Source organism: Dendrobates tinctorius, unplaced genomic scaffold (genome assembly GCF_039654945.1).
Source record: "Dendrobates tinctorius isolate UK_male_01 unplaced genomic scaffold, ASM3965494v1 ptg000009l, whole genome shotgun sequence".
Taxonomy (NCBI): Eukaryota; Metazoa; Chordata; class Amphibia; order Anura; family Dendrobatidae; genus Dendrobates; species Dendrobates tinctorius.
The window spans coordinates 25,704,928-25,732,806 of NW_027361677.1; the positions used below are offsets into that span (position 1 = coordinate 25,704,928).

The following is a 27,879-nucleotide window of genomic DNA, read 5'->3' on the forward strand; positions in this document are numbered from 1 at the left end:
GTGTAGGAGGAGGTGCAATGCTCCTGGGGTGCACAGTGTAGGAGGAGGTGTGATGATCTGCAGTGCCCAGTGTAGGAGGAGGTGCGATGCTCTGCGGTGCACAGTGTAGGAGGAGGTGCGATGCTCTGCGGTGCACAGTGTAGGAGGAGGTGCGATTCTCTGGGGTGCACAGTGTAGGAGGAGGTGCAATGCTCTGGGTGCGCAGTGTAGGAGGAGGTGCAATGCTCTGGGGTTCACAGTGTAGGAGGAGGTGCAATGCTCTGGGGTTCACAGTGTAGGAGGAGGTGCAATGCTCTGGGTGCGCAGTGTAGGAGGAGGTGCAATGCTCCTGGGGTGCACAGTGTAGGAGGAGGTGCAATGCTCTGGGGTTCACAGTGTAGGAGGAGGTGCAATGCTCTGGGGTTCACAGTGTAGGAGGAGGTGCAATGCTCTGGGGTTCACAGTGTAGGAGGAGGTGCAATGCTCCTGGGGTGCACAGTGTAGGAGGAGGTGCAATGCTCTGGGGTGCACAGTGTAGGAGGAGGTGCAATGCTCTGGGTGCGCAGTGTAGGAGGAGGTGCAATGCTCCTGGGGTGCACAGTGTAGGAGGAGGTGCAATGCTCTGGGGTTCACAGTGTAGGAGGAGGTGCAATGCTCTGCGGTGCACAGTGTAGGAGGAGGTGTGATGCTCTGAGGTGCACAGTGTAGGAGGAGGTGCGATTCTCTGGGGTGCACAGTGTAGGAGGAGGTGCAATGCTCTGGGTGCGCAGTGTAGGAGGAGGTGCAATGCTCTGGGGTTCACAGTGTAGGAGGAGGTGCAATGCTCTGGGGTTCACAGTGTAGGAGGAGCTGCAATGCTCTGGGTGCGCAGTGTAGGAGGAGGTGCAATGCTCCTGGGGTGCACAGTGTAGGAGGAGGTGCAATGCTCTGGGGTTCACAGTGTAGGAGGAGGTGCAATGCTCTGGGGTTCACAGTGTAGGAGGAGGTGCAATGCTCTGGGGTTCACAGTGTAGGAGGAGGTGCAATGCTCCTGGGGTGCACAGTGTAGGAGGAGGTGCAATGCTCTGGGGTGCACAGTGGACGTGGAGTTGCAATGCTCTATGGTGCACAGTGTGGGACGATTTTTTCTTCTTTTTCTTGGGTTTTGTCTGTGAAATGGCCACAGTGTGAAGCTGCTCTTACACATTGCATGTATACCAAGTTATGCTCCAGCTTATTTTTTTAGTTTTGCCGCAGTTTCTTGCATTTTGTACAAACAAGAGGGTTGCTCCAATTTTTGAGTTATGGTCACAGTGTAGGAAGACATGTAATGCTCTGGGGATGCGGTGGATGACAATAGTGTGGATGAGGATGTGGATGGTAAGGATGAGGATGGCGAGGATAAGAATGGTGTGGATCAGGATGCGGTGGATGAGGATGGCGAGGATAAGGATGGTGAGGATGAGGATGCAGTGGTTGAAGTTGGGGTGAATAAGAATGGAGAGGATGAGGATGGTATGGATGGCGTGGATGTGGATGGCGTGGATGAGGATGGCAAAGATGAGGATGCAATGGTTGATGTTGGTGTTGTTGAGGATAGCGTGGATGAGGAGGATGAGGAATGCAATGAATAAAGAATGTGGTGCATGAGGATGGCATGGATGAGAATGGTGTGGATGAGGATGGTGAAGATGAGGATGGCGAGGATGAGGATGCAATGGTTGACGTTGGTGTTGTTGAGGATAGTGTGGTTGAGGATGGCGAGGATGAGGAATGCAATGAATGAAGAATATGGTGCATGAGGATGGCACGGATCAGAATGGCATGGATGAGGATGGCATGGATGAGGATGGCGAAGATGAGGAATTGGTGGTTGAGATTGGCGTGGATGAGGATAATGTGGATGAGCATGTGGTAGATGAGGATGGTGATAATGAGAATGGTGAGGATGAGGATGTGGTGGATGAGGAAATCATGGATGAGGATGAGGTGGATGTGGATGGGGTGGATGAGGATGGCACAGATAAGGATGGGGTAGATGCTCTGGATGATGATGCTGTGGATGAGGATATAATGGATGTTCTAGATTAGGGTGCTATGTATAAGGATGGCTCAGATGAGCATGGGATGAGGATAGCACAGATGAGAATAGCATGGATGAGGATAGTGCAGATGAGCATGGGATGAGATAGCACGGATGAGGATAGTGCATATGAGCATGGGATGAGGATAGCACGGATGAGGATAGTGCAGATGAGCATGGGATGAGGATGGCACAGATGAGGATGGTGCGGATGAGCATGGGATGGATGACAAATGTGAATGAGGATAATAATGCATGTTCTAGATTAGGATGCTCTCTATGAGGAAGGCTCAGATGAGCATGGGATGAGGATAGCACAGATGAGAATAGTATGGATGAGGATAGTGCAGATGAGCATGGGATGAGGATAGCACAGATGAGTATAGTATGGATGAGGATAGTGCAGATGAGCATGGGATGAGGATGGCACAGATGAGGATGGTGCGGATGAGCATGGGATGGATGACAAATGTGAATGAGAATATAATGGATGTTCTAGATTAGGGTGCTCTGTATGAGGATGGCTCCGATGAGCATGGGATGAGGATAGCGCAGATGAACTTGGGATGAGGATAGCACAGATGAGTATAGTATGGATGAGGATAGTGCAGATGAGCATGGGATGAGGATAGCACAGATGAGTATAGTATGGATGAGGATAGTGCAGATGAGCATGGGATGAGGATAGCACAGATGAGTATAGTATGGATGAGGATAGTGCAGATGAGCATGGGATGAGGATTGCACAGATGAGTATAGTATGGATGAGGATAGTGCAGATGAGCATGGGATGAGGATAGCACAGATGAGAATAGTATGGATGAGGATAGTGCAGATGAGCATGGGATGAGGATAGCACAGATGAGTATAGTATGGATGAGGATAGTGCAGATGAGCATGGGATGAGGATGGCACAGATGAGGATGGTGCGGATGAGCATGGGATGGATGACAAATGTGAATGAGGATATAATGGATGTTCTAGATTAGGGTGCTCTGTATGAGGATGGCTCAGATGAGCATGGGATGAGGATAGCGCAGATGAACTTGGGATGAGGATGACGTGGATGATGAAAGATTGAAATTGTAAAAGTTGAGTAAGTTTAATTCTCTCATATCCAGCATCAGTATTTTTTGGCTGATGACTTTTACGTGTTTCCTCTTGGTGATTTTCCACCACACTTGATAGCTTTATGGTTTCTGAATCCGATTTCTCAGCCCTGTCTTCCCAGCAATCTATCACGAGTGGCGGCTTCTCAGTAATAATATCACCGTTATTTTCTCTAAACAAGTCCATTGTTTCTGGGTGTCGGAGCTCCTGTCGGGACGAAGCAGATCCTTTGTGTCTTGTGTCGGGGGTTTTGTATAATATATGCAGGTTTTATATGGTCTGTTGAGCTAAGAATAAAGAAATAGTAACTTCTTATGTTTTTTTTTATCTTAGTTTCAAGCTACAGTGAAAGAAGGAGTCACCGGCGTCATGGTTAACCTGACCGTCAACGACAAGGATGACCCCAACACTGGAGCGTGGAAAGCCGTCTACACCATCATCAATGGAAACCCTGGGCAGAGCTTTGAAATTCATACGAATCCCAACACAAACGAGGGGATGCTCTCTGTGGTTAAGGTAAGACGCTACTGTATCGTAATATATGCATGGAGTCCTTTCTTACCTTTTTTAAGGTCGCTGAAACAAAAATTGATTTTGTGATACTCTGTTGGGAGACGTTTATGCTATATGTCTATCTGTGTCCACCCAGTGGCTGTATGGTGAATTGCAGCCTGTTATAGGATTTTTCTAGTATGTTGAGATACTTTATTGAATTGTATCATGAGAAATTGAACTCCTTAATTAAAGGTAATGTTCTTTAATTTTTTAACCCCTTCTTTTCCCTCCATTATACTTTGGGGTCTAGATGGAAGTATCAATCAAGGCACTTTCAGTTTGGACCGAATTGAATGTACCAGTTCAATTGTGTCTGATATTGCAGCTCAGCTACAATTAAAAGAATGAGTCTGTGCTGTAATACCACATTTGACCAGTAGATAGATGTGGCGCTGTTTCTGGAAGAAAAAAAATTAGCTGCAATTTTTAACATTTTTTAATCATGAGAACTTGAGCTGTCGATGTAAATTAAAGTTTCGAGTCGTAAAAAAAGGAAATTTTTACTGAAAATTTAAAAATTATTTAAAAAGTTGTTTTTTTTTTTGAGTTTACTGAGTGATGTGACATCATTTCTGAGCTTTATTCTTCCTTTCACGGGAACGTGGTAATTATTTTTGTTAAGGCCATTATTTGCTGTGTCAAAAAATAGACCCGACTCGAAATTATAATAATTGTGCCGGTGATGTTCGGAGGTGACAATTGTGCGGAAGGGCATCAGATGAACTAATCTATTGTGGCACGGCCTCCGCAAATAAATATAATTATCCCCAAAATAGGACGGAAGGCAAAGGTTCCTAATCATTTAATTTGCTTTGTGTATTCGGCACTCCTCCTGGATAGACGGAAAAATGAGTGAAGAAGCTTCCTGATCGCGATCAGTGATGGATGTCTCGTCTTGGGCAAAGTTTGAGCCCATATTACAAGTTGGGTGGTCCCTTGTTGAATTGTGTAAGACCCTCAGATCATCATGTACCCTGTAAAGTCAGAAAAAACTCTTTATGACCTTGTGTTGCAACATGTCTCTGCCTGGCCAAAAAGTAGACAACTCCATCAACTCTTCCCGGAGTCGTCTGGAAAATAAACTGTGTGTTATGTATCTGAGACATAGTATCAAATGTTCAAATCGAGTGGTAGAAAGTTCTCTGAAGCCCTTAAAACTTTGTCCGCCAAGTTTTATATTTGGAAGCGCACTGCTCCCATGTCTCTTGCTTTCCAAGGGAAGGTGAACAGATGAAGATTGACAGTGCACTCCCTAATGCTGAAAGCAGCATAAAGTGATCTCAGCCAGCTGCAGATCAGTGCTTCCAAGCTTGTAAGCGCTGCACGTGCTCGGGAACCTATGCTAAGGTGCAGATTTGGTCAAAACTGTAGACAATGGAGTATAATACAGGATGTAACGCAGGATCAGTAATGTAATGTATGTACACAGTGACTGCACCAGCAGAATAGTGAGTGCAGCTCTGGAGTATAATACAGGATGTAACGCAGGATCAGTAATGTAATGTATGTACACAGTGACTGCACCAGCAGAATAGTGAGTGCAGCTCTGGAGTATAATACAGGATGTAACGCAGGATCAGTAATGTAATGTATGTACACAGTGACTGCACCAGCAGAATAGTGAGTGCAGCTCTGGAGTATAATACAGGATGTAACGCAGGATCAGTAATGTAATGTATTTATACAGTGACTGCACCAGCAGAATAGTGAGTGCAGCTCTGGAGTATAATACATGATGTAACTCAGGATCAGTAATGTAATGTATGTACACAGTGACTGCACCAGCAGAATAGTGAGTGCAGCTCTGGAGTATAATACAGGATGTAACGCAGGATCAGTAATGTAATGTATGTACACAGTGACTGCACCAGCAGAATAGTGAGTGCAGCTCTGGGGTATAATACAGGATGTAACTTAACATCCGAGTTCTTTAGGACCTTTAGGGACTCCTTGGTCCCCCTCTTGACTCAGGTGTTTAATGAGTGTCTCTCCTTGGGCACCCTGCCGAGATCATTAAGAAGGTCAGCTTTGATCATTTTGTCAAAGGGTAAGGATCCGTCACGCATTGAGAATTGGCGTCTGATAGCACTTCTCAATGTGGACAGGAAGGTTTTGGCTAAGATACTTTTCAACAGGCTGGTGAAGTTTGCGCCGCGGCTCCTTTCGGAGCCTCAGAACTGTTGCGTTCCTGGCCGTAGCACTTTCAGTGCTGTTCTGGGTGTCTGAGAGGCCGTGGAGCAAGGCAGGGCGGGCCTTTGGAAGGGGTTCCTGCTGACCCTGGATCAGGCAAAGGCTTTTGATCTGGTTGACCACGAGTACCTCTGGTCCACTCTTTTGAGGTACGGTCTGCCTGGGGGTTTGTGGACAGGCTTAAGACCTTATACGCTGGGGCTGAGACTTTCCCTCTGGTAAATGGGTGGATTGGACAACCTTTCGGGGTAGGATCTGGTGTCCGTCAGGACTGCCCTCTTAGCCCTTTGCTTTACGCGTTTGCGATCGATCCCTTCCTCAGAAGGGTCGAGTGTGGACCGTTGGCGGGGGTGAGGATGGGCGGGGTGGCCCCAGAGGCTATCCTGAGGGTAGTGGCCTACGCGGACGATGTCACCGTTTTTGTTTCTTCGCGAGAGGAGGCGATGGTGGTGATGTCAGAAGTGGAGAGCTACTCGGAGGCTTCCGGGTCCAAGGTCAACCAGGACAAGTGTGAGAGTCTCTGGCTTGGAGGCGGGGATCCCGGGTTTGATCTTCCGGACACCTTCCCCGAACCCCAAGAACACGCCAAAGTCCTAGGCATCGAATTTGGCCAGGGTGATTACCCCACGAAAAACTGGGAAGGCAGAATCAAAGGTGTCGCTCAAAGAGTGGACCAATGGAAGGGTTGGTCTTTGACCCTGAGGGAAAGGGTTGGCCTGTGCAAAGCTTTCCTGCTCCCCTTACTAATCTACCTGGGCAGCGTCTGTGTCTTGCCAAAACCTCTCTGGACTCGGGTCAACAGTCTGTTCTTTCAGATGTTATGGGGGAATAGACTGAACCTAGTCAAGCGGGAGGTCACTTACCGCACGAGGAGACTAGGGGGGTTGAATATGGTGAACCCCGTGGTGTTCCTAGTGAACACCTTTTTGAAGGTCAACGTGGCAAACCTCTGGAAAGAGAGGGCTCCTCCGTGGGTATTCTCCTGCAAGGGATGGTTTCAGCCTTTCTTCCAGGAATGGGAGACAGGGGGAAGATTGAAGGATCTTCGCACACCGCATGGGCATCTCCCGGCTTATGTTACCCCGGTTCTGAAGATGATGCGCCGGTGGGGTCTGGGAATGTGGGAGGCGAGGTCCCTCCCGAGGAAACTCCTCGACATGCGGGTCTTGCTTTCGCATTTTCAGAGTCCATTGGTCCTCAAGGACTGCCCAAGTCGGGATCTAGAGGTTGGGTTGAGTTTGTTAAATTCTAATAGGATCCCCAAGAAGTACTGGGACTTGACTTGGCGCTGCTTCCAAGGTAACTTGTATGTGAGGGACAATCTGAAGTACAGGAGCTCCGAGGACAGGAATTGCCCCCGTGAGGCTTGTGCCAACATGCTGGAAAGCATGGAGCACTTCCTGCTTCATTGTCCCTTTAATACAGAGGTGTACAACAGGGTGGGAGCTTCCATTGGTTGGCCGCGGCTGGCTACTCTGTCCTATGCCGAGTGGGCCTATGGAGCGTTCGGAGACCTCAGGAGAAGGGACAGAGTCACTTTATTTATAGTCAGCGCAGTGGTCAGGTACTTCACGTGGAACGCACCAGTTTTAGTTTCGACGCAGAGTAAAATCCTCCGTGTAGACGAAGTTTATAGCAGCATCCTAGGTGCCCTGGTGAAGGTCCGTTCTCTGGAGTATGAAAGACTGGGTGCCCGGAGGGCGGCCCATCTCTGGAGGGGTTTCTCCTTCGGGGTGCCTTAGTCCGTTAGTACTCCTATATCCTGGTGGTGGGCTGATGCCTTTTCACTCTAGAGTTTTGTTTTGAATTTCAGTCTCCTGAATAGAAGGTTTGCAAGCATCGAACTTGAGCCTTAAGTGGTGAGTACGTAGGTTATGTTCTGTAACGTTGGTTTATGTATATATTGTATATAGTGTAATGTATGTATTGTATATATTGTGTATAATAGAGGGTCTTAGTTAGGTTGGGTGGGGGGATTGGGGGGATGGGAGGTTTTCATCAGCGGTGATAAGAGACTGATCTTGCCTGGTCCAGGCCCCGCCTGGGGAAAAACTTTGGGGCCTGATCCTAGCTCGGAGAAATCCTGAACTTTGTGGCCAGAGCTGGATCTGGGGTGGTGGGATAGTTAGAGGAGATGTGTGTTTTATATATAGTATAAAAAAAAAATAAAAATAAATAAAAAAAAAATATATATAAATTTGTTAATTTTGTATACCATGTTTGTAATTTTTGTCGTAAGTGTTAATGTGGCGGTGTAAGGGGGAGGCTGTGAGGTAAGGCAGTGGGACCAGAGGGTATTAGGTGTGTTCTGGTGTCATGTACAATATTCGGACTGGTGCCATATGGTTATATTGTATATAGTGTATATAATATTGTATATAGGACGGTGTAAATGTAGTTCAGGGTTGTATATAATAGTGTGAATGGACCTGGGTCGGGGGTTTTACATGATTTTATTTATGTATTATTTTAAGGGGGTGCTGGTGTAATCATGGTAATCTTGTTCCTTTTCGTTTTTAGTTTTTTTTTATTTCTTGTTTCTTTAATTTAATTTTCTTTTCCCGTTTTGTAGGTCGAGAATTTCCTTATTGTTTTCCTTTCTGGTTTATTTCTTTGTGTTTGTGTCTGATTTTGTCATTGTTTCTGATTGGGTTTTTTGTTCTTATGTTTGTTCTGTTGTGTTTTATTTGGTACTGTCGTGAAGGATTTTATAATAATAAAAAAGACCTACAGGATGTAACTCAGGATCAGTAATGTAATGTATGTACACAGTGACTGCACCAGCAGAATAGTGAGTGCAGCTGTGGAGTATAATGCAGGATGTAACACAGGATCAGTAATGTAATGTATGTACACAGTGACTGCACCAGCAGAATAGTGAGTGCAGCTCTGGGGTATAATGCAGGATGTAACACAGGATCAGTAATGTAATGTATGTACATAGTGACTGCACCAGCAGAATAGTGAGTGCAGCTCTGCAGTATAATACAGGATGTAACTCAGGATCAGTAATGTAATGTGTGTGCACAGTGACACTGTAGGAAGGAGGGCCCCCGCCGAGTGTCCGGGCCAGAACCAAGGGGGCCGCCATCTAGGTTCCTAGGGGATCTGTTCCCAGGGGGCAGAGTTAGAAGGTGGACCGCTGAGACTGACAGGACAGTAGGGGGAGGAGCCAATATAAAAGGGGCAGAGAGCGCCCGTCAGAGTGAGTCAGCCTAACGGCAGAGATGGAGAAGGAGACCGTGGGAGCGCCAGAGAGCCAGAACCACAAGCAGTGACCAGAGAGGAGGACAGCAGCAGGGGGGAAACTTACGGTGGACTGCAGGGAGACGGCGTCGAGCCGACCGACAGGAGACCGCCGAATTACTCCATCCCGCAGCTGCGGCCTACCCGCTGCCGCCCTCGGCCGTTGCCGCTTCACTCCAGCCCGCGGTTGTGGCCTGCCCGCTGCCGCCCGTGGCCGTTGCCGCTCCACTCCAGCCTGCGGCTGTGGCCTATCTGTTGCCGCCCGCAGCCGCCACCGCCCCGCTGCAGCCCGCAGCTGGGGCCAGCCCCTCGCCATCAGTGGGACTCTCCGCACAGCCCCAGGCTGTGCCCGCGACCTACCAACCGCCACTCCGCACAACTGCGGCTCGCCCCTGCCTGGGGGCTGTGGCCTCCTTCATCCCGCTAGCATGCGGAACCCTGCTGCCCTCACGGGGGCTTGCGCCGCCAAAGGACTCGCCTAGGGCCTGTTGCGCCCCCACCTTGCCTGGGCGTCGGAACGCTCGAAGACTACGCCAGGTCCTCAGCAGCTGGTCCCAGCGGCTGCGACGCTGAAGCACCATCGTCCAGGAGGCCGAGGGACGTCAGGACGGATAAGTGGCACAATAAAACTAAGGACCCGTAGTCGGCCATACCGCGGCCCTATAGTGACCGGCCTTCGCCGGGGTGGTCGTGTTCTCATAACCAGTGTTTGCTTGTGTTGAGTCCCTGCGAGGACAACTTTTGTTATTTTGTTTGGTTGCTTAGGATAGCCCTAGGGGCTTCAAGTTATAAAAGTTACTACTTAAAGCACAAATTGGTCTCGCGTCTCGTCACTGCATCCCGCGTACCTGCCATGACCACATTTGGCATGGTCGGCAGGATACAGTCTCCAAGTGTGGACAACGGCGCCCCAGACCAGGGAGGGCCGGGGATTCAATAGATAATAAGGATTTCATTGGGGGCTATGCTAAGCAACCTGCCTAGGTTTTCCGGGTCCAACACCATGCTGTGGAGCTGGACAGAGCGAATGCGAGGGCTCTTTCGAATGCACCCGATGACCCCTGACCTGGAAGCCGAAGTAGCTCTCATGGCATTAGACGGGGAGGCCCGGGATTCAGTAATGTTGAGGCCCCCGGGGCACCACAACACCTTTGTTAGGGTTTTGCAGATTCTAGAACTGACCCATGGTGACCCGACAAACGTCAGAGAGGTGAAGACCCGGTTGTTCAGTCGGATGCAGGGGGAGGGAGAGACCATCACCCAGTATATGAATGTCCTCCAGGAGTTATACACGGCCATCGAACGGACCTATCGCCATTACCCTACGTGACCTGTTGGTGACTGGACTACGAGACCCGTTAATAAAGCAGGCATTGCGGGAGCAGGTCAGAGTGAACCCACGTATGGACTTTTCGGAGGTGGGGAGTCAGGCGCGCGCTCGAGAGCAGGAGCAGGGAATGGCGGGTCCCGTGGGGAAGATCCGGAGTGTGGAGGCCTCCGTAAACGCTGTCGAGGAGCCCCAATGGATAGGAGAGATGAAACAAGAATTGAAGAACATCAAGGGCGAGTTGGCTGATGTGAAAAGAAGGACGAGTTCGGGACTCGACGGCCTAGTTTCAATCCCGGGTCCTGGGGGCCTCGCACTACCCGGGGCGGCCGGCCATCACAGCCCCGGTGCTATGAGTGCGGGGAGCCGGGCCACTTCGCCCAAGAATGTCCGCGACGTGGGAGATACCCACCCCAGCGGCCATTAAACTAGAGGGCTCTGGGCTGGGGGGACGCCGCTCGGAGCCAGAAGCCACGACAAGGGGTGGTGGAAGTCCCAAAGATCTGGTCGCAAAGTGTCCAGTGGTATGGGTAAAAGTCGAGGGCCATGCCGTACGGTGCCTATTGGACACGGGTTCGCAAGTAACGACCATGCCTGCAACCTTTTTCCAGCAGCATTTCCGCGAGGCAGCGAGACCCCAGTGGGGGTCCATGATCAGACTGGTAGCTGCCAATCAACTACCGGTCCCTGTTGCTGGAGTAGTTTGGGTGCAGGTGACGCTGTGTGGCAAATCCCTCGGCCGCCGAGGAGTGATCCTGACTCAGGGGGAAACCAATAATCAGCATCCAGTCATTCTGGGCATGAACATACTGCGAGAGTTCGTCAATATACTCCTCAATGACCCCACGCAAGAGACCCTGAAGCAGTGGGGTTCCCGCATGGCCCAAGGGCTGGTCTTCCAGCAGTTGGTGCGGGAAGCGCCAGTCCTCCAGGACTGCCAGGAGGGCGCTGGGCAAAGTCATCGCGCCAGTGGCTCCCCCCGCTTGTGCTGCCCCCCAGGCAGACAGTGGTGGCTCTGCCAATCCGAGCCTCGGTACTATTGGAGGGTGTAGAAATGCAGGTAGAGCCATGCTACTCGGAACGCTTGCATCCTGGCATACTGGTGGCCCGCTCCCTGACCACGGTGTGGAAGGGGACCGTCCTGGTGCGCTGTGTCAACATCGAAGACCAAAACATCGTCTTGAAGCCCCGGGCCAAAATGGCCAAGCTGGTAAGGCCTTTGGAAGAGGTGCTGCTGACCCCTGCGGTCCAATTAAATGTGCAACCCGAGGACCCTTGGGCATTGACTATTCGAACTCTGCAGACTGCCAAGGCCTCAACCCAGGAGAAAGGCCGAAACATCCTGGAAAGAATGCGGGCCGAACTCTCCAGCCTGACTCCAGCCCAACTTTCCCAGGTAGAAACACTACTCGGACAGTACCACGAGGTATTTGCCAGTCACGAGGATGATTTTGGATGCACCACCGCCATGACCCATGAAATTCCCACAGCAGGAACGGCCCCCATCAGAGAACGTTATCGGCAAATTCCTCCACAGCTCTACTAGGAGGTGAAAACTTTACTGGGCCAAATGCTACGAAAGGGGGTCATCCAAGAAAGCCAAAGCCCCTGGGCTGCTCCCATCGTGTTGGTCCGCAAGAAGGATGGCACCCTACGGAACTGTATGGACTATCAAAAACTGAACGCCTACACCATCAAAGACTCGTACCCACTACCCCGCATAGAAGAATCCCTGTCCGCCTTGGGGAAGGCGAAGTACTTCTCGACTTTAGCCCTGGCCAGTGGGTACTGGCAGGTGCCCATGTCGGAAGAAGACAGGTCCAAGACAGCGTTCATTCTCCCCATGGGACTGTTTGAGTTCAATCGAATGCGGTTCTGGCTGGCCAACACCCCAAGGACCTTTCAGCGGCTGATAGAGCGGTGTCTGAGGGATCTCAATTTCGAGGCCACATTGATATACCTAGATGATAATATCATCTATGCTGCCATGTTTGAGGACCACCTGAGGCGGTTGGGGCAGGTGCTCGGCCGGCTGCAAAAGTACGGATTGAAGGTAAAACCCCAGAAAACTCCACCACAGTCGAACTTAGACGCTCCGAGCGTTCAACAGCTGGCAAACTCCCCGAACGGTACGAACAGGACCAGTTCGTATGGCAACAGAAACTATCATCTACAAAGGCCAACCCGATCCTATTAAGTCCCTCGCCCGAGGACTGGCGAGCATACAGGATGGGGGAGTGTAGGAGGGAGGGCCCCCGCCGAGTGTCTGGGCCGGAACCAAGGGGGCCGCTATCTAAAGTAGGTTCCTAGGGGATCTGTTCCCAGGGGGCAGAGTTAGAAGGTGGACCGCTGAGACTGACAAGACAGTAGGGGGAGGAGCCAATATAAAAGGGGCAGAGAGCGCCCGTCAGAGTGAGTCAGCAGAACGGCAGAGACGGAGCAGCACACCGTGGGAGTGCCAGAGAGCCAGAACCACAAGCAGTGACCAGAGAGAAGGACAGCAGCAGGAGGGAAACTTACGGTGGACTGTAGGGAGACGGCGCCGAGCCGATTGACAGATGACCGCCACCTCACTCCATCCCGCGGCCTACCCGCTTCACCAGCCACCACTCCGCATAACTGCGGCTCGCCCCCGCCCGGGGGCTGCGGCCTCCTTCATCCCGCTAGCAGGCGTAACCCCGCTGCCCTCACGGGGGGTTGAGCCGCCAAAGGACTCGCCTAGGGCCTGTTGCGCCCCCACCTCACCTGGGCGTCGGAATGCCGAAGACTACGCCAGATCCTCAGCCGCTGGGCCCAGCGGCTGCGACGCCGAAGCACCATCGTCCAGGACTCCGAGGGACGTCAGGACGGATAAGTGACACAATAAATCTAAGGACCCGTAGTCAACCATACCACGGCCCTATAGTGACCGGCCTTCGCCGGGGTAGTCGTGTTCTCATAACCAGTGTTTGCTTGTGTTGAGTCCCTACGAGCGAGGACAACTTTTGTTATTTTGTTTGGTTGCTTAGGATAGCCCTAGGGGCTTCAAGTTATAAAAGTTACTACTTAAAGCACAAATTGGTCTCACGTCTCGTCACTGCATCACGCGTACCTGCCGTGACCACAACTGCACCAGCAGAATAGTGAGTGCAGCTATGCAGTATAATACAGGATGTAACTCAGGATCAGTACAGGTTCAGTAATGTAATGTATGTACACAGTGACTGCACCAGCAGAATAGTGAGTGCAGCTCTGGGGTATAATACAGAATGTAACTCAAGATCAGTAATGTAATGTGTGTACACAGTGACTGCACCACCAGAATAGTGAGCGCAGCTCTGGAGTATATTACAGGAGGTAACTCAGGATCAGTAATGTAATGTATGTACACAGTGACTGCACCAGCAGAATAGTGAGTGCAGCTCTGGATTATAATACAGGAGGTAACTCAGGATCAGTAATGTAATGTATGTACACAGTGACTGCACCAGCAGAATAGTGAGTGCAGCTCTGGGGTATAATACAGAATGTAACTCAAGATCAGTAATGTAATGTGTGTACACAGTGACTGCACCACCAGAATAGTGAGCGCAGCTCTGGAGTATATTACAGGAGGTAACTCAGGATCAGTAATGTAATGTATGTACACAGTGACTGCACCAGCAGAATAGTGAGTGCAGCTCTGGAGTATAATACAGGAGGTAACTCAGGATCAGTAATGTAATGTATGTACACAGTGACTGCACCAGCAGAATAGTGAGTGCAGCTCTGGATTATAATACAGGAGGTAACTCAGGATCAGTAATGTAATGTGTGTACACAGTGACTGCACCACCCTAATATTGAGTGCAGCTCTGGGGTATAATACAGGATGTAACTCAGGATCAGTAATAAGTTACACTCTTGCTTATTTCTGAAGATTGTATGTAATATACACAGTGACTATATTAGCATTAATACAAGATTATGATTGTTTAAAAAAAAAAAATGCTGAGAGGAAATCCTTTTTAATGCAATAGTGGTTCCTGAAAATCAGAGCGTTGGGCCGGTGATGGATGAGTAAGACGTCGCCAGTTAATATTTCTTGTCTTCTACATTCATCTCTGTAAATTAAATAGAATTTAATACTTATTGTATAATGCAGGATTCCGGAATCTCGGCTGATCCGAGCGGTGGGTTCAAGCTGTGTAGCCCCCACTGCCCCGACACTGACAAACAGCAGTGAATTAAGTATGGGACTTGTTCAGGTGACAGATTATACACAATATACGAGAAATCCCGACTTTCATCTAAATGCTCATTCATTTTTAATAAAGCTTTATTTGTGTTTGCCCTACTGAGCCGGGATAAGAATGATCATGTGTATCGCCGCTCATGCTCAGCACCGCGCTATAATCAGGACAATATGGAATCAGATTTTCATAAATATGAAGGAGGAACACAAATCAGACGGAGGATACAATCTTCAAAGTCAGGATCATGGACCGGAGAGCATTTATCATGCAGCTGATTTTTTACAACCGGAGATAATGTAGTGCTAAACAGAATAACTTACTATATAGAGAGCAGGACATTGCTCGCTCAATAATCCACTGCTTGTACGGGGTGGGGAACCTATGGTCACACCTGGGACTTGGAGCCTAGGGTGGCCCAAAAGTTCCTTTTTTCTGAATGCCAATCAATACTATAAATAAGATATTATTAATTGGGTGTCCAAAAGTTTGTATGAAACCCCAAGACCCTTACATTTTAGCTCTGCTTGCATCACAATAATTGCAGGCACCAAAACATACAACATGGCAAAAAAGTGCTCATCTATGCGGACACAATGGATTCAAACCATATGTTTTTTTAACTAAAATTGTTTGTAGCTTTCGGAGAGAAGTTTTACAATTTGAGAAAATTTTGGAAAAATTTTCTAAAGAATTTTTCAGGGCAAAATGAAAAAAAAAAAACCCCATACGTCACCCCCTTTTTATATGTGATGTTCATTTACAAGGCCCCAAATAAGCTGCCTGTATCTCCTCCACTCTCTGTGTTATATACTGTGTACATGTATGACCTTTTTGTTCTTGTTTTAGCTCTCTATAATTACAGTCAGTATTGAATCATGATGACCAGGAATGTAATTAGTATAATAAGACGTGTCTGTTTTCTGAATTGCAGCCATTGGACTGTGAGATTTTGGCTTTTCACACGCTCCTGATCAAAGTTGAGAATGAAGATCCTCTTATCCCGGACATTGGATACGGTGCAAGCTCTACAGCCACAGTTCAGATCAATGTATTAGATGTCAATGAGGGTCCAGTATTTCAACCTGATCCTATGAAAGTGTCGACACAAGAAAACATTCCCATCGGATCTATGTTGCTTACGGTGAGCGCTACAGATCCAGACACTCTGCAGCATCAAAATATACGGTAAGTTTCCTGTGGTCAAGGATGGACCAAACCATTCTGCCGTATGGGGAATATCTAAACTCTCAAGTTTTATTTTCTTTTTCCAAAACGGTTGGACTTTTTTATGGTATGCCCAGGATGAGATATAAAGCTTTATTTTTTTTTTTTATTTCACATGTATCCTTTCTTGCCTTTCTTTTTGGGTCAACATATCCCGAGATGTGTGCCATGAGATGAGCAGCTTTGGGAAAAAAAAACTGATTTTGCGATACTCTGCCAGGAGATGTTTATGTTATTGTGTCTATATGTCACCACCATGTGGTTGGGATTTGAATTGCAGTCTGTCAATCCTTTTCCTGCCATTTAAGAATCTTTTATGCCAAAGGTATTTTCCGGTGATGGTTGGAAAATGATGGTGATTGAGCTGCTTTTTTTGGCTCAGTTGTGCACAATTTTGGATTGGATCATGGTGGCCATTCGCTACTGGAGCTGTAATGTAGGTGATCAGCATTTATTTAGGTATGGACGGTATATCGATGATGGATTTCTATTCTCTTTGAAGCATTGTTGTCTTGTGCAGTTGTTTTTAATTGCTTTCTATACTGGTAAAATCCATCCTATGGGGCAAAGACGATTAGTGTATAAAATAGCATCTTCGGTTGGGTGGATAAAATTACTTTTTTAATCCCAATGGAGACATTAAGAATAAGATGACCCTCCACCTGGCACTGAAAATTTACTATACATTTGCATATTAAGCATTGGGGCTTAAAAGTCTCCTCACCTTGAAATGTCACTCTCTGCAAGGAGAAACATTACCCCTTGGATCCCAGTCAGACACCTCTCACCCAGCCAAACCAGAACTCAGGCTTTCCACTGATGAGGGGCAGCACCCCGAAACACAGTGTCTGCAAATTGAGATTTTGGCTTTTATCCTAAGTCATGTGACAGGATTTTTAGGATTGCTACATTCTACAGGTGGCACTAGTGTTCTAGTCAACTTCCTCTCTGAAGAGAACATTTCTATATCACAAGAAAGGCTGGAGAGTTATCTTTTAACCTTTTTTTGCTTCCCTGACAATGGGTATCCTAATATAAAAAAGCATTCATTTTTTAAATAAAAATGCTCTGTATGCGTGCCGTGTTGGAGCAGGTGTGCTGTGTATCCGTGCCGTGTTGGAGCAGGTGTGCTGTGTATCCGTGCCGTGTTGGATCAGGTGTGCTGTGTATCCGTGCCATGTTGGAGCAGATGTGCTGTGTATGCGTGCCGTGTTGGAGCAGGTGTGCTGTGTATGCGTGCCGTGTTGGAGCAGGTGTGCTGTGTATCCGTGCCATGTTGGAGCAGGTGTGCTGTGTATCCGTGCCGTGTTGGAACAGGTGTGCTGTGTATCTGTGCCGTGTTGGAGCAGGTGTGCTGTGTATCTGTGCCGTGTTGGAGCATGAGTGCTGTGTATCCGTGCCGTGTTGGAGCATGAGTGCTGTGTATCCGTGCCGTGTTGGAGCAGGTGTGCTGTGTATACGTGCCGTGTTGGAGCAGGTGTGCTGTGTATCCATGTCGTGTTGGAGCAGGTGTGCTGTGTATCCGTGCCGTGTTGGAGCAGGTGTGCTGTGTATCCATGTCGTGTTGGAGCAGGTGTGCTGTGTATCCGTGCCGTGTTGGAGCAGGTGTGCTGTGTATCCGTGCCGTGTTGGAGCAGGTGTGCTGTGTATCTGTGCCGTGTTGGAGCAGGTGTGCTGTGTATCCGTGTCGTGTTGGAGCAAGTGTGCTGTGTATCCTACATGTGATATTGACAAAGGAGTAGTCCAGCCCACTTCAGTAGACATGATAAGTAGGAAACATTGGCTCCTATTCCAACAAGGTTTCTTCCAAGTGTTCAAAACTGCTGAAGTTCTAGACTACTTTTTTAATGTATTTTCAATATCAGACCTGATACTTGGTATCGTTCACTGCGTTTTTTTCTAATAAAGTTATAACACTTCGTTGATGGTTGATGTTTTTGCTTTATAAAATAGATATAGAGAATAATCGACTGTCAGAGTTCGGGCATTTCGATTCAATTTTCCGTTCTTTGGGGAATGAGAGCCAATTATTAAGCGCGGCTGAATACATATATTTAAGAATAAAAAAAAAAATCAATTAAAAAAGCTAATTTAGTGACTTACAATTATAATTCCCTAATCTAAGACTCTGGGGGAAGATTGTCATGTTCATTATTATAATTTGCTAAGCCTCCTATATTAATGTTTCTGTCTCCTAGACTTATAACATTATATTGCCAGAACCAGAAAACCTCTTTTTTTTTTTTTTTTAATTTCTGACACCCAACAAAGTGATGAAAATAAGCCGGTGCCCGACATGTTAATATATTAACCCTTAATGTAACGTGAGCAAAGCACTAAAAGTTTGTCCTTCCTGTAAAATATATTAAGGACTGTGATCTCGGTTGCTCGGGGGCGTGAACACAAGTGGAAGAGTCCATTATCCAAATTAAAATGGGGGTGGTTCACTTTTTTTTTTTTTCACTTTTGGGGCTAAAATTCACTTTCCTAAAACCCCTTTAATACATTTTATATTTTGAGCATCTCTTCCTTACTAAAGTCTGCTCAGTATTTCTCACTGATTTCTTTGTGTTCCTTCCCTTTCCTGTTCATTCTTTATGGTTTGTCACTTTTAATTAAGAGCTAATGTGAATTAAATCTTTTGTAATTCTACTCTATTTTTTTATATATTTCTCCTGCGATAAATCATAATTAATTTTAGCCTTTTTTTTTTCCTTCTCACTTTGCATAATATTGAAGCTACTTATGTCAAGGCGCAGCGACCTGAGTAAGAATTCGATGTGTTGAAGAGTCGGGATGACTGATGCTACAAAAACCATTAATTGGATGCAAAAAAAATGTCCTTAATTAATTTCTTTATTTTTGGGGGCGAAAGAAACAATGTAACAAAGAAGAAATAATCCTGTTTATGTTACTAGCCTATGAGAAATGAGAATACCAGCACAGACCCCATAAAGGAGATTCCCCCAAGGCTGCTCACTGGTATATAACGTGTCGCGCGTCACTGGTATGGATTTTGCAATAGGGACCAGTGGCTTCAGTTTAAAGGGGTCTGACACTTGACACCCCCAACATTGAGCAAGAAGTTTACATTGAATAGCGCATTTCCATACACCGTGTAGTGGCCATTTTAGGTACTGCAGCCGCAGAGGTGTCGGGTGTGCTGGACCCTTCACTCATCTGATATTGATAACCTATTTTACACCCCAACAATCTACTGATCGGTTTATTAAACTCATTATTTCCAAATAATCCTTTTCGGCCAATAGTAGTAATTAAAATAGGAATTCTTAAATACTAATTATTAAATAATTATTGTAAAAATAAATTTTATATTCAATCATTATTAAATATAAATATAATTAATTATTAAATGCAATATTAAATTATTAAATATTGATTGCAAAATAATTATTTTTGGCCAATATGAATTCTTTAAATAGGAATTATTTAATTATTATTACATTTAATATACATGTAATTATTAAATAAATTAAAATAAATAGTAATTAAATTATTATTATTAATACATTAAATGTAAATATTATTAAGAATTATTATTATTAAAGTCACTATTTCAAAATAATCCTTTTTGGCCAATAGGCTGATTGCTCACCAATATTTGAAACCTTCCATTATAATGTGCGATAATACTGGGTTTTTGTTTCAAGTGGGACACCCTTAGGGGGTATAAATTTATGGTGATTTTTTACCCTTAGGGGGTATAAATTTATGGTGATTTTTTACCCTTAGGGGTATAGATTTATGGAGATTTTTTACCCTTAGGGGTATAAATTTATGGTGATTTTTTACCCTTAGGGGGTATAAATTTATGGTGATTTTTTACCCTTAGGGGTATAGATTTATGGAGATTTTTTACCCTTAGGGGTATAAATTTATGGTGATTTTTTACCCTTAGGGGGTATAAACTTATGGTGATTTTTTACCCTTAGGGGGTATAAATTTATGGTGATTTTTTACCCTTAGGGGGTATAAATTTATGGTGTTTTTTTACCCTTAGGGGTATAAATTTATGGTGATTTTTTTACCCTTAGGGGGTATAAATTTATGGTAATTTTTTTACCCTTAGGGGGTATAAATTTATGGTGATTTTTTACCCTTAGGGGGTATAAATTTATGGTGATTTTTTACCCTTAGGGGTATAGATTTATGTAGATTTTTTACCCTTAGGGGTATAAATTTATGGTGATTTTTTACCCTTAGGGGGTATAAACTTATGGTGATTTTTTACCCTTAGGGGTATAAATTTATGGTGATTTTTTTACCCTTAGGGGGTATAAATTTATGGTAATTTTTTTACCCTTAGGGGGGTATAAATTTATGGTGATTTTTTACCCTTAGGGGGTATAAATTTACGGTGATTTTTTACCCTTAGGGGTATAGATTTATGGAGATTTTTTACCCTTAGGGGTATAAATTTATGGTGATTTTTTACCCTTAGGGGGTATAAATTTATGGTGATTTTTTACCCTTAGGGGGTATAAATTTATGGTGATTTTTTACCCTTAGGGGTATAGATTTATGGAGATTTTTTACCCTTAGGGGTATAAATTTATGGTGATTTTTTACCCTTGGGGGGTATAAATTTATGGTAATTTTTTTACCCTTAGGGGGTATAAATTTATGGCGATTTTTTTTCTGGTTAGCCCACAATAGAATCTGCTGCAAAATCTGCAGAGCATCCTCCCTGTGTGAATGTGGCTTTCTCTCCAGTCCAGTGAGCCCTGGTAAAGGATGCACAAGTTCTGTCCATCCCGAGGTCCTGCTCTCCATTTTTTTAACTGATTGCACCATTGTTATGGTGTACGGACATCCTATAGTCCAGCGTCCTTATGTGCAATGGTCTGAGTTTTGCAGACGATGAATTTGCACCCTTGGCCTGAATCCGGAATGGACCCTAAGTGCCCCTCTGCCCCATAAGGGGACCCTAGCACTGTATGGATGCCTCCTGCTACAGATTTGGCATCCAGACAGGACGCCTCTGCTATAGACATTGCCTACACGCCGGTATAGGTGCCATCACAAGTTGACCGCAGCGGGAGCCATCCTCGCGCAGTGACAGCCGCCATACTGAGTGACACTAATATCCCCTGTCATGCAGTTAACGCTGCGTCTGCAGTAAGTCGCTCCATTTTTACAACTTGTATCCGTGGCAGGATTAATTCTCAGCTTGTCTGTTCCAAGTGTTTTTTTTTTCTTTCTACTTGAATCTGTAGGGAGGGCTAGGAAGGAGCAGCGGCTCTGGGCGATGGTGGTTTTCTTTTCAGACAATCCCCTTTTTTACTACGCCGTTGGCCCGCTTTCTTCCTCTACCCTGAACACAGGATGCAGCAATAAAATAAAGGTATATTTGTTACTATATCTCGGGGAAATGGACCCGCTGCTCCACAATATCTGATGTTACAAAGGACAATTCTGAGCGCTGTTATCATTCACTTCAATCATAAAGAATATATACATTTTCGGAATGGTTTCTTTTTTTTTCCATTATAATTACCATTTCCATTGTGTCTCAGGAAAAAGCTAAAAACGAAAATTTTCTTCAGGGGTTTCCTGTGTATTCAATATCGCCCACTGATAATACAATTCTTATAAAACTCCTCTGAGAGATTTGGGAATGTATTTCGTTTATCAGAACTAGTAACTATTCACAAATGAATATATACTTTAATACAATAATACAACTACTATTTGTAATAATCTGACTATAATAATACTGCCCTATGTACAAGAATATAACTACTATAATACTGCTCCTATGTACAAGAATATAACTACTATAATACTGCCCCTATGTACAAGAATATAACTACTATAATACTGCTCCTATGTACAAGTATATAACTACTATAATACTGCTCCTATGTACAAGTATATAACTACTATAATGCTCCTCCCTATATACAAGAATATAACTACTATAATACTGCCCCTATGTACAAGAATATAACTACTATAATACTGCCCCTATGTACAAGAATATAACTACTATAATACTGCTCCTATGTACAGGAATATAACTACTATAATACTGATCCTATGTACAAGAATATAACTACTATAATACTGTCTCCTATGTACAAGAATATAACTACTATAATACTGCCCCCTATGTGCAAGAATATAACTACTATAATACTGCCCCTATGTACAAGAATATAACTACTATAATACTGCCCCAATGTACGAGAATATAACTACTATAATACTGCCCCTATGTACAAGAATATAACTACTATAATACTGCTCCTGTGTACAAGAATATAACTACTATAATACTGCCCCTATGTACAAGAATATAACTACTATAATACTGCTCCTGTGTACAAGAATATAACTACTATAATACTTCCCCTATGTACAGGAATATAACTGCTATAATACTGCCCTATGTACAAGAATATAACTACTATAATACTGCTCTTATGTATAAGAATATAACTACTATAATACTGCTCCTATGTACAAGAATATAACTACTATAATACTGCCCTATGTACGAGAATATAACTACTATAATACTGCCCTATGTACAAGAATATAGCTACTATAATACTGCTCCTATGTACAAGAATATAACTACTATAATACTGATCCTATGTACAAGAATATAACTACTATAATACTGCTCCTATGTACAAGAATATAACTACTATAATACTGCCCTATGTACGAGAATATAACTACTATAATACTGCCCTATGTACAAGAATATAGCTACTATAATACTGCTCTATGTACAAGAATATAACTACTATAATACTGCCCTATGTACGAGAATATAACTACTATAATACTGCTCTATGTAAAAGAATATAATTACTATAATACTACCCCTATGTACAAGAATATAACTACTATAATACTGCCCTATGTACGAGAATATAACTACTATAATACTGCCCTATGTACAAGAATATAACTACTATAATACTGCCCTATGTACGAGAATATAACTACTATAATACTGCCCTATGTACAAGAATATAACTACTATAATACTGCCCCTATGTACAAGAATATATCTACTATAATACTGCCCCTATATACAAGAATATAACTGCTATAATACTGCTCCCTATGTTCAAGAATATAACTACTATAATACTGCTCCTATGTACAAGAATATAACTACTATAATACTGCCCCTATGTACAAGAATATAACTACTATAATAATGCCCCTATGTACAAGAATATAACAAATATAATACTGCTCCTATGTACAAGAATATAACTACTATAATACTGCTCCTATGTACAGGAATATAACTACTATAATACTGATCCTATGTACAAGAATATAACTTCTATAATACTGATCCTATGTACAAGAATATAACTACTATAATACTGCCCCTATGTACAAGAATATAACTACTATAATACTGATCCTATGTACAAGAATATAACTACTATAATACTGCCCCTATGTACAAGAATATAACTACTATAATACTTCTCCCTATATACAAGAATATAACTACTATAATACTGCCCCTATGTACAAGAATATAACTACTATAATACTGCCCCTATGTACAAGAATATAACTACTATAATACTGCTCCTATGTACAGGAATATAACTACTATAATACTGATCCTATGTACAAGAATATAACTACTATAATACTGTCCCCTATGTACAAGAATATAACTACTATAATACTGCCCCCTATGTGCAAGAATATAACTACTATAATACTGCCCCTATGTACAAGAATATAACTACTATAATACTGCCCCAATGTACAAGAATATAACTACTATAATACTGCCCCTATGTACAAGAATATAACTACTATAATACTGCCCCTATGTACAAGAATATAACTACTATAATACTGCCCTATGTACGAGAATATAACTACTATAATACTGCCCCTATGTACAAGAATATAACTACTATAATACTGCTCCTGTGTACAAGAATATAACTACTATAATACTGCCCCTATGTACAAGAATATAACTACTATAATACTGCTCCTGTGTACAAGAATATAACTACTAAAATACTTCCCCTATGTACAGGAATATAACTGCTATAATACTGCCCTATGTACAAGAATATAACTACTATAATACTGCTCCTATGTATAAGAATATAACTACTATAATACTGCTCCTATGTACAAGAATATAACTACTATAATACTGCCCTATGTACGAGAATATAACTACTATAATACTGCCCTATGTACAAGAATATAACTACTATAATACTGCTCTATGTACAAGAATATAACTACTATAATACTGCCCTATGTACGAGAATATAACTACTATAATACTGCCCTATGTAAAAGAATATAATTACTATAATACTACCCCTATGTACAAGAATATAACTACTATAATACTGCCCTATGTACGAGAATATAACTACTATAATACTGCCCTATGTACAAGAATATAACTACGATAATACTGCCCTATGTACGAGAATATAACTACTATAATACTGCCCTATGTACAAGAATATAACTACTATAATACTGCCCCTATGTACAAGAATATATCTACTATAATACTGCCCCTATATACAAGAATATAACTGCTATAATACTGCTCCCTATGTTCAAGAATATAACTACTATAATACTGCTCCTATGTACAAGAATATAACTACTATAATACTGCCCCTATGTACAAGAATATAACTACTATAATAATGCCCCTATGTACAAGAATATAACAAATATAATACTGCTCCTATGTACAAGAATATAACTACTATAATACTGCTCCTATGTACAAGAATATAACTACTATAATACTGACCTTATATACGAGAATATAACTACTATAATACTGCCCCTATGTACAAGAGTATAACTACTATAATACTGCCCCCATGTACAAGAATATAACTACTATAATACTGCCCTATGTACGAGAATATAACTACTATAATACTGCCCTATGTACAAGAATATAACTACTATAATACTGCCCTATGTACGAGAATATAACTACTATAATACTGCCCTATGTACAAGAATATAACTACTATAATACTGCCCCTATGTACAAGAATATATCTACTATAATACTGCCCCTATATACAAGAATATAACTGCTATAATACTGCCCCCATGTACAAGAATATAACTACTATAATACTGCTCCTATGTACAAGTATATAACTACTATAATGCTCCTCCCTATATACAAGAATATAACTACTATAATACTGCCCCTATGTACAAGAATATAACTACTATAATACTGCCCCTATGTACAAGAATATAACTACTATAATACTGCTCCTATGTACAGGAATATAACTACTATAATACTGATCCTATGTACAAGAATATAACTACTATAATACTGTCTCCTATGTACAAGAATATAACTACTATAATACTGCCCCCTATGTGCAAGAATATAACTACTATAATACTGCCCCTATGTACAAGAATATAACTACTATAATACTGCCCCAATGTACGAGAATATAACTACTATAATACTGCCCCTATGTACAAGAATATAACTACTATAATACTGCTCCTGTGTACAAGAATATAACTACTATAATACTGCCCCTATGTACAAGAATATAACTACTATAATACTGCTCCTGTGTACAAGAATATAACTACTATAATACTTCCCCTATGTACAGGAATATAACTGCTATAATACTGCCCTATGTACAAGAATATAACTACTATAATACTGCTCTTATGTATAAGAATATAACTACTATAATACTGCTCCTATGTACAAGAATATAACTACTATAATACTGCCCTATGTACGAGAATATAACTACTATAATACTGCCCTATGTACAAGAATATAGCTACTATAATACTGCTCCTATGTACAAGAATATAACTACTATAATACTGATCCTATGTACAAGAATATAACTACTATAATACTGCTCCTATGTACAAGAATATAACTACTATAATACTGCCCTATGTACGAGAATATAACTACTATAATACTGCCCTATGTACAAGAATATAGCTACTATAATACTGCTCTATGTACAAGAATATAACTACTATAATACTGCCCTATGTACGAGAATATAACTACTATAATACTGCTCTATGTAAAAGAATATAATTACTATAATACTACCCCTATGTACAAGAATATAACTACTATAATACTGCCCTATGTACGAGAATATAACTACTATAATACTGCCCTATGTACAAGAATATAACTACTATAATACTGCCCTATGTACGAGAATATAACTACTATAATACTGCCCTATGTACAAGAATATAACTACTATAATACTGCCCCTATGTACAAGAATATATCTACTATAATACTGCCCCTATATACAAGAATATAACTGCTATAATACTGCTCCCTATGTTCAAGAATATAACTACTATAATACTGCTCCTATGTACAAGAATATAACTACTATAATACTGCCCCTATGTACAAGAATATAACTACTATAATAATGCCCCTATGTACAAGAATATAACAAATATAATACTGCTCCTATGTACAAGAATATAACTACTATAATACTGCTCCTATGTACAGGAATATAACTACTATAATACTGATCCTATGTACAAGAATATAACTTCTATAATACTGATCCTATGTACAAGAATATAACTACTATAATACTGCCCCTATGTACAAGAATATAACTACTATAATACTGATCCTATGTACAAGAATATAACTACTATAATACTGCCCCTATGTACAAGAATATAACTACTATAATACTTCTCCCTATATACAAGAATATAACTACTATAATACTGCCCCTATGTACAAGAATATAACTACTATAATACTGCCCCTATGTACAAGAATATAACTACTATAATACTGCTCCTATGTACAGGAATATAACTACTATAATACTGATCCTATGTACAAGAATATAACTACTATAATACTGTCCCCTATGTACAAGAATATAACTACTATAATACTGCCCCCTATGTGCAAGAATATAACTACTATAATACTGCCCCTATGTACAAGAATATAACTACTATAATACTGCCCCAATGTACAAGAATATAACTACTATAATACTGCCCCTATGTACAAGAATATAACTACTATAATACTGCCCCTATGTACAAGAATATAACTACTATAATACTGCCCTATGTACGAGAATATAACTACTATAATACTGCCCCTATGTACAAGAATATAACTACTATAATACTGCTCCTGTGTACAAGAATATAACTACTATAATACTGCCCCTATGTACAAGAATATAACTACTATAATACTGCTCCTGTGTACAAGAATATAACTACTAAAATACTTCCCCTATGTACAGGAATATAACTGCTATAATACTGCCCTATGTACAAGAATATAACTACTATAATACTGCTCCTATGTATAAGAATATAACTACTATAATACTGCTCCTATGTACAAGAATATAACTACTATAATACTGCCCTATGTACGAGAATATAACTACTATAATACTGCCCTATGTACAAGAATATAACTACTATAATACTGCTCTATGTACAAGAATATAACTACTATAATACTGCCCTATGTACGAGAATATAACTACTATAATACTGCCCTATGTAAAAGAATATAATTACTATAATACTACCCCTATGTACAAGAATATAACTACTATAATACTGCCCTATGTACGAGAATATAACTACTATAATACTGCCCTATGTACAAGAATATAACTACGATAATACTGCCCTATGTACGAGAATATAACTACTATAATACTGCCCTATGTACAAGAATATAACTACTATAATACTGCCCCTATGTACAAGAATATATCTACTATAATACTGCCCCTATATACAAGAATATAACTGCTATAATACTGCTCCCTATGTTCAAGAATATAACTACTATAATACTGCTCCTATGTACAAGAATATAACTACTATAATACTGCCCCTATGTACAAGAATATAACTACTATAATAATGCC

The 27,879-nt window shown here is 42.6% G+C and overlaps 1 protein-coding gene across 2 annotated transcripts in view; it reads left to right on the top strand.

The window, feature by feature from the left end:
* The window catches only part of CDH13 (cadherin 13), an 834,102-nt gene that overhangs the window by 689,654 nt on the left and 116,569 nt on the right, over nucleotides 1-27,879 (top strand). For both annotated transcript variants that reach the window (XM_073585096.1, XM_073585102.1), the window contains 2 exons: nucleotides 3,485-3,667; nucleotides 15,615-15,868. In XM_073585096.1, the coding sequence (XP_073441197.1) occupies nucleotides 3,485-3,667; nucleotides 15,615-15,868 (437 nt within the window). The remainder of the gene's footprint in view (nucleotides 1-3,484; nucleotides 3,668-15,614; nucleotides 15,869-27,879) is intronic.